We start from the raw sequence: 13438 nt of genomic DNA on the forward strand, positions 1-13438 counted from the left end.
CACTGATTGAAATTCCCGGCTCCCCTCTTCAGCCAAACGGCTCCTCTTCAGCCAATCAGTGCTGAAGAGGAGCACTGATTGGCTGAAGAGGAGCCGTTTGAATTTCCCAGCTCCCCTCTTCAGCCAATCAATGCACTGAAGAGGGGAGTCAGGGATTTCGAACACCTGCTACGCGGAGCAGGTAAGGTATGCTCGTGGGCGGGGCGGCGGGGGCGATCTGAGCGGGATCGGCGAGGGCGGAGGGGCGATCGTAGCGGCACCGGGAGTGGCGATCGTAGCAGAGCGGGTGGCGATTGGGGCGGCGCAGGGGGCTGCGGTTGACCGTGGGGCCGTGCTGTGGATGAGCGGAGGGCCGCAAAACGATTTTTCTGTACGATATATCGTACTGTCTAAACGCTAATCGTTATGGAAAAAAATTGTTACTCCGACATCGTTAATCGTACGATCGGGCCAATTATCGCTCCGTGTAAACCCAGCATAAGGGTCCATTTACACAGAAAGATTATCTGACAGATCATCTGCCAAAAATTTATAGCCAAAGCCAGAAACGCACTATAAACAGAGATCAGGTCATAAAGGAAAACCTGAGATTTTTCCTCTTTTCAAATCCATTCCTGGTTTTGGCTTCAAATCTTTGGCAGATAATCTGTCAGATAATCTTTCTGTGTAAATGGACCCTAATGCTAAGTTTACACGAGGCGATTATTGGCCCGATCGTACAATTAACGATTTCGAAGTAACAATTTTTTTTTTATAACGATCAGCGTTTAGACTGTACGATATATAGTACGGAAAAATCGTTTTGCGATCGAGCGCTCGCAGCCCGGCCCGCCCCCCCCCCCCGCTCAACCGCAGCCCCCTGCGCCGCCCCGATCACCCCCCCCCCGCCGCTCCGATCGCCCCCCCGCCGCGGCCATGAGCATACGTTACCTGCTCCGCGCAGCAGGTCTTCCAGATCCCCGCCTCCCCTCTTCAGCGCATTGGTTGGCTGAAGAGATGAGCCAGGAAGTTCAAACGGCTCCTCTTCAGCCAATCAGTGCTCCTCTTTAGCACTGATTGGCTGAAGGGGAGCCGTTTGAAATTCCCGGCTTCCCTCTTCAGCCAATCAATGCAAGACCGCACTAATTGGCTGAAGGGGAGCCGTTTTAAATTCCCGGTTCACCTCTTCAGCCAATCAATGCGCTGAAGAGGGGAGTCGGGGATTTTGAAGACCTGCGACGCAGAGCAGGTAACGTATGTTCTTGGCCACAGCGGCAGGAGCGATTGGAGCGGCGGGCGCGCGGGGAGTGGCGATCGGAGCGGCGGCGATCGAGCCGGCACAGGGGGGCTGCGAATGAGCGGGGGGCCGGTGTGCGGATGAGCGGGGGGCCGGACTTTGGGGGGCGGGACTTTCGCGCGACGACTGTTTACACGGAACGATCGGCGAATTTTTTGCGAACGACGAATGACGATTTAAGAACAAGTTAAAAGATCAAAATGAACAATTTCTCGCTCGTCGTGCGATCGTTCGCTGCGTTTACACGAACAATTATCGTTCGAATTCAATCGTTATCGTGCAAATTCGCACGATAATCGTTCCGTGTAAACCCAGCATTAGGGTCCATTTACACAGAAAGATTATCTGACAGATTATCTGCCAAAGGTTTCAAGCCAAAACCTAGAATGGACTATAAACAGAGATCAGGTGATAAAGGAAAGCCTGAGATTTCTCCGCTTTTCAAATCCATTTCTGGCTTTGGCTTCAGATCTTTGGCAGATAATTTTTCTGTGTAAATGGACCCTAAACAGTTATCCTGTGGATTGCTCATCAGCCCAATCTGCCTGGACATCCACTTCAATGGAACTAAACCCAAAGCATTATTGCATGCTTTGTGCTAATAAATTTACTGTACTAAAGTCAACAGAACAATGGACTTACAAGCAGATTTTTCACCAGGTTTTTGACATTTTGTCCCATGGTTGGTGACTGAGGTCCACTAGATGCCAGTTTTATTAATGTTGCCAGAAAATTCTTGCACTTCTTAACATTATCCAGGACTTCCTAGTTAGATGACAAGAACATATGATTAACATGTGTATTATGAAATAAAGGAGGAAGCAGAACAAAGACCATTAATATGTGAGTAAAAATTAATTTAAAGCACTTGGCAAGTGTATCTGTCATTCACTGGCTGTCTGCAATTTGGCTCCATCGTTCCATTTGTTATTTGTTGCTCTCTGAATTCAGTCTATATTTCCTCTGATGCCACTGGCTTTGCAGAGACAGGGTGGGCTCACACTGAGAAATCCGGGCGGATAACCCGCCGCATATTCTGCCGCTCCTACCCATCTTCCTCCGTGCCATAGAAGACTCCATTCTATGGTCGGGCAGATTCTGTCGTCTGCCAAAAGAATTGACATGTCAATTCTTTGGGCGGACAGCGGAATCCACCTGACCATAGAATGGAGTCTATGGAGATGCGCGTAGGCGCGAGCAGCAGAATTCACAGCGGGTTATCTGTCCGGATTCCTTAGTGTGAACCCACCCACAGAGGGGGATAAAGTCTCATCACATTGTCCTAGATCCGTTCTGTGTGCTGACTAAGAGATTTAAAAGAAGCAAGAGGTTAATCAGTGGCATTGTCCCCCTGCTCAACATGCGTCCTGTGTACTAGAAGACAAAGATCAGCCGACATGAACGTTGTCAGCTGATCGTTGTTGTTGTTTGTCTTTCAACATATTGAAAGACAAACGACTCATATAGCAGCGATCTGCTGTCCTCGCTCCGTAGAATAGCAGACCACTGCTATATGCTATGGGCTGCCCGGACGATCAAGCGATCAGCCAGGCAGCGCCCCCACACCTCTCTGTGGGCCCCCCCGGCTCTCACCTGCTCACTGCCGCCTCGTGTAGTAGCGGAGACAGCGAGTGGGGAATGAGAAGCAAACAAGCACTGACAGTCTCTATGTCATCCCGTATAATAGGGCTTTAGTGTCAGTCAGGGGAGTTTTACAACTAAGCAGCTAATCATTGTAGAGACACCCCTTTCATATCACTGCACTCCTGGTCTCTTAGAGAAGATAAAAATGATATCTTGAAATCTTGAAATGCGCCATGTACATAGCGGGACATACAGAGAAATAAAGAGGCCAGAGCTTGGTGGAGAAGGGTCTGAAAGCTTCAAGGAGTCATTTAAAAGGCAATAATATAATCCTGTAGTTTACAGGAAGTCAGCCACACAGGAGAGAGTGATCTATACAGGATTGTGTGTCATTTACTGGAGGTCTGTTTAGTGATCACATGACCCAGGGCAATACAGATTGGTCTCCATACGTATGAATGTAGCTGAGCAGGGATGAAACAAATTACACTCCAGGAATACTGATAACAAATTACCATTATTCTTTTTCTTTTCTTGCTAGGATTTTTACTCCAGTAACTCGAATTAAAAATGGAAATTTGGGTTATATTGTACTGGCATAACCACTGAATACACTATGCCACTCAAAAGGTGCAGATTCTAACCTTCTTCATGGCATACGCCAGCCATAACGACAAGGCGGGGAGGAGGCCTGATTTACCATAATTTACGCTTACTTGCAGGCAGGTGTAAACCATGGCAGAAATCTATAGCTGCTGAGGAGCAGGTGTGGATTTCTGTACCAGCTGAGCAGCAAGTGCAGATCACGACAGATTTACTTAAAAGCACATCTTAGTCAATCCGGGGGAGGGGGGGCCCAATGTAATGTCCCCAAAATGTTTTATTTAGTAAGAAAAAATGTATTTCCATAAGGCCTGTATTTTGACTGTGTAAGCTGCCTGTGCTTTTTAAAGATATATAGGAAGAAGAAAAAAAGGCAAGAGGAGGCGCCTTGTGTGAGATTGCAGACAATAGATGGGAACAAATTCCAGGCTCACCTTATAGCCACTTGGGCTTTATGTATATCACCCCACAGGGGTACAGGTGGTTCAAGGTAAGAGGTCAGCAGGTGGAGATGTCCTGTAGTAGCTAGGGGGGCTGCAAAAAGCTGTCTGGAGTACTCTCGTAACTTTGTGGGCGGGATTGCCACCCTTTTTATGTACATTACGTCATATTAAGTGCAACTACTCTGAGTAAACCGTTTATGTTTTGCTCTGCTAGTGGCGATAGTAATCAGGGTTTGAACTGCAGAGTCTGTGACGGTGGCAGCGCTTGATAAGAAAGTCCTGGACAGCCCTGCAGTCCAGTGTTTTTAATTCAGTGAACAGCCTTGGCATGGATTTAAACTACCCAATGTACATCCGGGTACATCCAACAAACATCCGACTCTCACCCACCATCAAGTCCTTCAAAAGTAACCTGAAAACCCATCTCTTCAAGCTAGGCTACAACCTATAATAATTCTGCATCACACTTGAAAGGCTGCACTTTACCTCCTGTTTCTCTCCCCGTACCTTATAGATTGTAAGCCCTCGTGGGCAGGGTCATCTTCCCCATGTACCAGTCTGCCATTTGCCATCATGTAATGTGTTTTGATATGGTGTCTGCTCGTTACCCCTATCTATTGTATAGCGCTCTGGAATTAAGGGCACTCTATAAATAAATAATAATACATAACTTTACATTCATCAGTAATAAACCCTATTTGCTGCTTCTCAGCCCAAGCCTTCAGGTGATCCATTGTAACAGTGTACTAACCCTCCTGTTAACTACCTGTAAACAAAACATGAGGAACTGATACTGAGCGAGTGAATTTGGAAATTGTATAACGTTCGTTACATAAATCTTTATTTAAGCAAACCATTATATCTTATGCCTCATAAGGGCAGAACAACATTACAGACAAATAATAAGAATGCAAATTTGTCTCTTAAATCATAAGGTAAGCTGCAACAGGAGGACATGAATACTTACTGTTGTATTGGCAGGCTGTGCATTTAGTGGTTTATTGGGAGGCTCAGCTTTGCAGACAATCATATTTGAGGTTACAGGTGGCACGCTTGCATGGATGTGCACTGGTCGGTTATTTTCCTTCATAGATGAGGTAACCAAAGTAGCTGGGGATATGCTGGTCACTATAATAGATGTCCCGACTGGAGTAGTTGCACTGCAACTATTGGGGCCAGTTATCTTAATTGTAGAGCCGCTAGTCACAGTTGGAGGTCCACTAGATGGGGTGTAGGCTTTAACTAGGTTAGCAGTTACATGTTTGGCCGGGATAGTTATAGCAGAGGTGGCAGTAGGTGCTGGTACCTGGGAAGGACATACAGTTGCAGTCGGCATCACAACTGAATTGCAAGTATTTACTGCAATGGGTTTAAGTGGAGATATTGAAGTTCTAACAGGTAAAACGGTGACAGTGCTGGAATTTAGCGTCAAAGCAGATGTGCCTGTAATAGCCACTGTGGATGGAGTGGTGGTTGTGGCAGCCGATGAAGTACATGTTACAGAAGATGGAGTAGGGGCTCTGAATATTACTGCAGAGCCTCCTTGGCTGTTAGCTACTGATTGCGGAGTGGTACAAATCCTCACTAATGTAGGTCCAGGAGTGGAAGTATTTGCCTTAGAAGCTACAGAGGAGGAAACCTTCACAATTCCACCTTGTGCACCAGTAGACTGTAACAGAAAAAAACAACATGTAAGAAAAGTAAAGTAAAAAACTCCAGCACATTTTTGCTCTTCTACTCTCTGCCGCTGTGCTTCCTCCCTTCCTGAAACTTCTGCAGATGAGGGGGGCACGGCCGATTGTACTGATGTCACAGCAACATTGGGCAGCAATAGGATATTTTGTGTGTGTGTGTGTGTGTTGGGGGGGGGGGGGGGGGGTTGCCCATTCAAAATGCCTGCGACATGATCCTATCTCCCTCTCGTCTGTGGAGGTTATCAATGTAAGTCTATAGGGATGGCAGAAATTGTCAAATTGTCAGTCCCATAGACTTTCATTTGAGTGACAGCACACGTCAGATGACTGCTCTACTGAAGCCCCCTGCTCACCACAGAAGAAGCATCATTAAAGGGAATCTGCCAGGTTTTGCTCACAGTTCAAGTTTAAAGGAGGCTGTGCAGCATGCATGCCTCCTGCCTTGAATGATTGACAAAGAGTTTAGTGCTGGAAGCCAGATAGGGGTGGGAGAGGTAGGAGGCATGCATGCTGCGGCTTGGCACAGGCTCCTTCACACTTAAGTGCTGAACATGATAGAGCGCTGACAAATTACCTTTACATGAGATGAAAAACACCAAGTGACAGGTAACTAACCAATACATAATATATATTATATAGAGTTACAAAGTCCCGCCACAGCAACAGAAACTCTGGAGCATGCAGTCACAAATGAGGATAGCTTCAGATTACTGTATAGTGTGCTATTATTTGGTTCAATGTATACACAGTATGTAGTAAGCTCATAAGTTCCCCAGTGGCAGCTGCAAACGGCCATAGATCTCCCTCTATGCAGGGCATTTAAAACTCTGCATAAAAAAAAAAAAAAAAATCAGGTTGGCCTCTATAAAGATACATAAAAAAATAATAATCCGCATGATATATTGTTTAAGTAAAATAAAAACTAAATATGGCCAAGGGTAGACATTGCTTCAACGTGACCCCCAATAAATCTTGCTCATACGGAAAAGGGAATTAGATATAGATTGTAAGTTAAACTTCTGCTTTAAAATAAGACACAACATGTTGCAGTTTTATTGACTACTGATAATCCATACTGTACCTGTATCACATTGGGGCTCCTCTGAAAAGTTACTGTTTGGGTCAGAGGTGTCAAGGACGCAGATATAGGCACAGTTTTTTCACTGCTGCTTGCCGTGCTTGACACTGTCTGGTTTGCCGAATTCTAAAAGGCGAAACAATAAATCATTATGTGTCTTCATTTCTTTATGGTTACTTCATTTATTTATTTTTATTTTTTTTACAAACCAATGATCGAGAATATTAAAAGGATTGTCCGGATAGGTAAGATATGTGTTGAATCATCCCCCCTCCTGGAGAATAAGAATTAGTTCCATACTTGTAATCATCTTTTCACTCCCCTTCCCCCACTTCTGAACTGCTGCTTTCTGATGAAGTGTACAGCTTACACAGTTTTCTGTGTCTTAAGCAAAAAGCAGCAGGCTCAAAACTGGGGTAAGAGGACTGAAAAGATAACAAATATGGAACGAATTTTTAGTCTCCAGGAGAGGGGATGTTTCAACATGTATATTACCTAACCGAAAAAATCTCTTTAAAATAATTCAACACCATCGCCAACATACTTGAACAGAAGATGAAAAACAACCCCCATCCACATCCGAAGCCACCCTTCTCTCTTCCCTGGATCACGCCTAGCCAATACAATCACTTACTTTCTCACTACTTTTGAGGCCCCGCCTAGCACACGGATGCACAATGATTTTGATGATGTAATTGTGCGGTCGTGCGTGGGTCCAACACCTCTTGTCACAGGGATTTGTGAAGCGCAGCCACTGTAAGTGCAGAGGTGGGGACAGTTCCCTGCAGTGGTCCATTGCCCCTTCTTACAAGAGAGAATGAGAGACAGAGGAGCAAACTGCTCATCACTCGTTTGTCTGTCAGAGTCAGTATTTTACAGTCAGTTCGCAGTGCAGTGGAGCTCCCTAAAAGTCATGGGCCCCTGTGCAACAGCCTAACTCTGCCCAATGGGAAAGATGTCTCTACCCTGCTCCAGTATTTTTATCTAGATCTACATGCAGTACATAGGCAGTATGTCAGGGCTGTACAACACCTTATAGCACTGTCATTTGGAATATCTGTGCCCCCCCCCCCTCCATACAGCGGCTCATTGCTGAATGCATGCAGCATGACTGCTACTGAACGCATCTGGCCTCATTGGTGCAGACAGATGCAGTTATAGACCTTAGGTCATTGATTTATTGGTAGAAGGAGTGAGGTTTTTGCTGATATAACAGTGTGAAGCCAAGTATAAACTGGTGACTACTGGTATAAACTGGAAGTGTCCATATTGATTACTGGTAGAGAAAGTGACACAGCTACAACCACAGGAGAAAGATGAGGGTTGATGTGACTAGTGGTGGAAAAATGTACATGGAGGAGATACACAGCTGAGAAAAACACAGTAATTTATTAGAAAACTGGTGCAAAAAATTGAAAATTTTTATGAAATAAAAATTTCCATCAACTTTTTGGCATAACCTACACAGAAAATATATTGATAAATTCCCACCAAAGAGTTCCTCTCTATATTGCAGACGTAACACTGTGATTGGGTTCATAATACATTATAAAACACAGACTGTATGCGTTGTTACCTGTATGTTGCAGATCTGTATGGTGGGAGCACTGGAGGATATGGGTGGTCTTGCACTTGAATTCTGTACCTGGGCCTGAGCTCGTGCCAATGCTTGTTGGGACACCAGCATAAGCTGCCCATTGCTACTTTTTATAAGAACGGTTCCTGCAAAAAAAAAAATCACAATTATTTAAAGGAGAAGTCCAGCGAAAATTTGTATAAAAGTATTGTATTGCCCCTCAAAAGTTATACAAATCATCAATATACACTTATTAAGGAAAATGTTTATAAAGTGCTTTTTTCCCTGTGTGGCTGTGGCTGCTGGAGAGGATGATGGCAGAGGGACACAGGGCACTGGAGGGACACTGAGCATCCCCCTGCCATCATACTCTCTAGCAGCCACAGCCTGCACAGCTCTGGGAGTCAGGTCGTGACATCACCATGTTATCCAGGAAGTGACATCACCATGTTATCCAGGAAGTGAAGCCTTGATGCAGTAGTAAGTGCAGGGAAAAAAGCACTTTATAAGCATTTTCCATAATAAGTGTATATTGGTGATTTGTACAACTTTTGAGGGGCAATACAATACTTTAATAAAAACAGCTACTATACATGATAACTGGTATCTGTAGTATATCTGCCTGTCATCGTTTTCATGCAGCCAGTAGCACCAGTCATTGGGCCGACTCCAGTGGCTTCTCTTCATACTCAAACCATTTAAGATGAAAGAGGTTGTCCAGGGAAAATTAACTTGTCCCATATTCACAGGATACATCCGTACCCCCCTCCGATCTCTGTATCAGGCCCCCGCCCTCTTTGTTACGAATACAGCCGTGGATACGGCATGTGACCCGTGGCTCTATTCATTCCTATGGAGCAGAGTAACCACTTTCTGTCTTACTCTATTTCCTGCTGCTCCATAGAAATAAATAGAGCCACGGGTCACATGCTGTACCCACGGCTGTATTTGTAATAAGGGAGGAGGAGGCCTGATACAGAGATCGGCAGGGGGTATGGAGGTTGGACACCACCCCCGATCTCTTACTTGTCCCCTAAACAACCTCTTTAAAGCGAATGTACCATTAGGTACATCACTTTAAAATTTTAACATCAATAGACTGGAGCCAAGTATGAGCCGTGGCAAAGGACCGCGGCACCGGCATCCCTGTGCCAGCGCTTGTCTATTGATGTTAAAATCTTAAAGCGATGTACCTAATGGTACATTCGCTTTAAGTCTGGTGGGGTGGGGACAAATCACTGTGGTTCAGGCAGCATGAAAGTGATGACAGTAAAGAGTAGAAGTGTGGTAGCCCAAGCATCCAGGGCAAAATTGAAATAAAGATTTTTGCCTCACTCTACACAGGTGCTCAAAGCATGAAATAAGGCCACCAATAATAGATCAATGTGAATCCCAACACCAGGCTCCCAACAAGGATCCAAACAAAGGGGCTAGAACACTTGAAGGGATATTCCCACTAGGGATGGTCCGAACCAAGTTCGGTTCGGGTACGTACGAACCTGAACTCTCAATAATGATTCCCGCTGTCTGCCCGCTCCGTGTAGCGGGCGGATCCAGTGGGAGGACCGCCTGGAAAACTGGGATACAGCCATAGCCATAGGCTGTATCCCAGTTTTCCAGACGGTCCTCCCGCTGTATCCACCCGCTCCACGAAGCGGGCAGACAGCGGGAATCTGATGCCGAGCGTTCGGGTTCATACGAACCCGAACCTCGGAGGGTTTGGACCATCCCTAATTCTCACCCATGGCTAACCTTGACACTCCAGCTGTTGCAAAACTACAGTTCCCATCGTGCCTGAACAACCAAAGATATGGATTTGGCTGTCCAGGCATGATGGGAATTGTTGTTTTGCAACAACTGGAGTATCAAGGTTAGCCATCACTGCCATAGGATATGGGATAGCAAGCTGATTGCTGGGTGTCCAACACCCCACAGGTCCAGAGGACAAGGATTACCACTGTACCACATCCAGAGAGTTCTGTGCACAAGCCCTTTTCTACTATATAGGATTTGTGCACACTACTTTCTGGACATCACATGGCTGCCTGAGGAACGCAACAGCCCGGCGGGGAATGCCTCTCTGTGCTTGAAATGAGAATCCCATGGAACATACACTTTGGGGGGTATACTTTATGGGAAAAAGTAGAAACTAAGGGAGAGATTTATCAAACATGGTGTAAAGTGAAACTGGCCCAGTTGTCCGATTCCACCTTTCATTTTCCATAGAGTCCATGAGGAATGAGAAGGGGAACCTGATTGGTTGCTAGGGGCAACTGAGCCAGTTTCACTTTACACCATGTTTGATAACTCTCCCCCTAAAGGCCCTATTACACCAACAAAGAAAAAACTGATTTCTGCAGCCAAAACAGAGAACAGGTGATAAAGGAAAGACTAGATTTTTCCTATGTTCAAATCTATTCCTGGCTTTGGGTGGGTTCATACTGAGGAATTCTCGCAGATAATGTCCGCGGAATTCCACTGTCTGTCCGCACGTCTTTCTGCCGGCTCCATAGACACCATTATCGGCGAGAATTCCTCAGTATGAACCCACCCTTTGGCTGTAAAAAATCTGTCAGATAATCCGTTGGTGAAATAGATGGATTTTCCTGGTACTGAAGCCCATGTCTATCCAAGACCCATTCTGCTGACTATGGTGGGTAAGACCCCGACCACATTGAAGCACAATCCAACCACCTTCATCTCTTCACACAGGTCCCTCCAACCTCTTATGGTGCGTTTACACGGACAGAGTTATTTGACAGATTTGTGAAGCCAAAGCCAGGAATAGATGTGATAGGTGGAGAAATCTCAGTGTTTTCTTTATGACCTGTTCTCTGTGTATAGCCTGTTCCTGGCTTTAGCTTAAAAAATCTGTCAGATAAATCTGTCCGTGTGAATGCACCATTATGAAAATCTATGAGACACTAATAGTTTATAGTGACATCAGCCGCTGAATCCCAACTGTAACCCCCCCCACAGTCAGCAGTACCTCACCATTGGTGGGTAGGCTATGGCTGTGGTAACAGTATGCAGTCAGCAGTACCTCAGCACTGGTAGGTAGGCTATGGCTGTGGTAACAGTATGCAGTCAGCAGTACCTCAGCATTGGTAGGTAGGCTATGGCTGTAGTAACAGTATGCAGTCAGCAGTACCTCAGCATTGGTAAGTAGGCTATGGCTGTGGTAACAGTATGCACAGTCAGTAGTACCTCAGCACTGGTAGGTAGGCTATGGCTGTGGTAACAGTATGCAGTCAGCAGTACCTCAGCACTGGTAAGTTGGCTATGGCTGTGGTAACAGTATGCACAGTCAGTAGTACCTCAGCACTGGTAAGTAGGCTATGGCTGTGTAACAGTATGCACAGTCAGTAGTACCTCAGCACTGGTAGGTAGGCTATGGCTGTGGTAACAGTATGCACAGTCAGCAGTACCTCAGCACTGGTAAGTTGGCTATGGCTGTGGTAACAGTATGCAGTCAGCAGTACCTCAGCACTGGTAGGTAGGCTATGGCTGTGGTAACAGTATGCACAGTCAGTAGTACCTCAGCATTGGTAAGTAGGCTATGGCTGTGGTAACAGTATGCACAGTCAGTAGAACCTCAGCACTGGTAGGTAGGCTATGGCTGTGGTAACAGTATGCACAGTCAGTAGTACCTCAGCACTGGTAGGTAGGCTATGGCTGTGGTAACAGTATGCACAGTCAGCAGTACCTCAGCACTGGTAGGTAGGCTGTGGTAACAGTATGCACAGTCAGTAGTGATACGTAGGACCTATAGTAACAGAACTGCTGCTGAAGGCACTGTCTATAACTGCTGCAGTATGTCATCAGTATAGCAGACCCCCTAAGGCTGATGTGATGCTGATGGTATAGGGGACCCCCTAAGGCTGATGTGATGCTGATGGTATAGGGGACCCCCTAAGGCTGAAGTGATACTGAGGGTATAGCGGACCCCATAAGGCTGATGCTGAGGGTATAGGGGACCCCCTAAGGCTGATGCTGAGGGTATAGCAGACCCCCTAAGGCTGATGTGATGCTGAGGGTATAGCAGCCCCCCTAAGGCTGATGCTGAGGGTATAGCAGCCCCCCTAAGGCTGATGTGATGCTGAGGGTATAGGGGACCCCCTAAGGCTGATGTGATGCTGAGGGTATAGCAGACCCCCTAAGGCTGATGCTGAGGGTATAGCAGACCCCCTAAGGCTGATGTGATGCTGAGGGTATAGCGGGGTCCCCCAGCCTGTGACTCTCCAGCTGTAAGTGCATGATGGGGGTTGTAGAGTCAGAGGCTCTGAAATAGTAGTCTATACATAGGAGGTGACTGCTGACATCCTGTAATAAGCGCACAATGTGAACCACCCACATGACACTGGCGGTAATACAGTTACTCACCGGGGGGGATCTGGAAGTTTGCCGGTAACTGGATAGCCGCCGGGGCCGCTTTGAGGGGGGCTCCCTGCTGCGGTGCTGTCACTTTAGGAGCCGGGTGGGTGACTCTGGTCACCAGGGTGCACACGGCTGCCGGGGAGGCTGGCACTAGGCTGCCACTGTCGGGGGCTTTGGGAGCTGCCATCCCTGTGAGGCTGCCGGAAAGCGCTGCTGCTGAAGTCACCCCGGGATTGCCCGGCACTGCATGGCTGCCCGCAGCTGCAGGAGGGCCACTAGATGGGACTTGGGTGGCGGCATGCATTAGCTAGAGGGCTGTCTGTGATAGGAGGGTGCTTCACTGTGTCACTGTAGTGTATTAGAGAGCAGGCACACGTTCATTCATACACGGCTGCCCCGCTCATCCCATCCCCGGACCCCGCGCCTCGGCAGCATGCTGGAGCTGCAGCCATGTTTATATAGTGGCAGCCATGTGGGCGCAGCGCAGGCGCCCGCTCTGAGGGGCGGAGCTAACGGAGCCGTGACGTCTACAGGAGTGTGAGGTGCGGCGGGCAGGAGCTGTCACTGTACCCGCGGTACCGGCAGGGAGGCAGGCCACGTGTTCTGTGGCGGCTGCTGGAGGAACACCCCGGGGCCTCACAGCGGGAGGGGTGTAGCGGAGACCTACTAAGAAGGACGGGGAAGTGGACAGTGCCTGTATTTGTCGGACCTGGAGAAGGAACATGGCTTATATAAAGCTGATGGGGAAGTCTACCTCACTAACATTCCTATGGAATTCTCTAAAATTGTTAGACCTGGAATGAACCA

General features: G+C 47.0%; 1 protein-coding gene across 2 annotated transcripts in view; it reads right to left on the minus strand.

Moving 5' to 3' along the window:
* Positions 1-13156, minus strand: part of TAF4B (TATA-box binding protein associated factor 4b) — a 73204-nt gene extending 60048 nt beyond the window's left edge. For both annotated transcript variants that reach the window (XM_069957678.1, XM_069957677.1), the window contains exons 1-5: positions 12638-13156; positions 8255-8400; positions 6682-6804; positions 4874-5575; positions 1919-2041 (exon numbers count right to left, since the gene is read on the minus strand). In XM_069957678.1, the coding sequence (XP_069813779.1) occupies positions 1919-2041; positions 4874-5575; positions 6682-6804; positions 8255-8400; positions 12638-12935 (1392 nt within the window). In that variant the 5' untranslated portion in view covers positions 12936-13156. The remainder of the gene's footprint in view (positions 1-1918; positions 2042-4873; positions 5576-6681; positions 6805-8254; positions 8401-12637) is intronic.
* Between the last annotated feature and the right edge of the window lie 282 nt (positions 13157-13438).

This window comes from Dendropsophus ebraccatus, chromosome 2, assembly GCF_027789765.1.
Source record: "Dendropsophus ebraccatus isolate aDenEbr1 chromosome 2, aDenEbr1.pat, whole genome shotgun sequence".
NCBI lineage: Eukaryota > Metazoa > Chordata > Amphibia > Anura > Hylidae > Dendropsophus > Dendropsophus ebraccatus.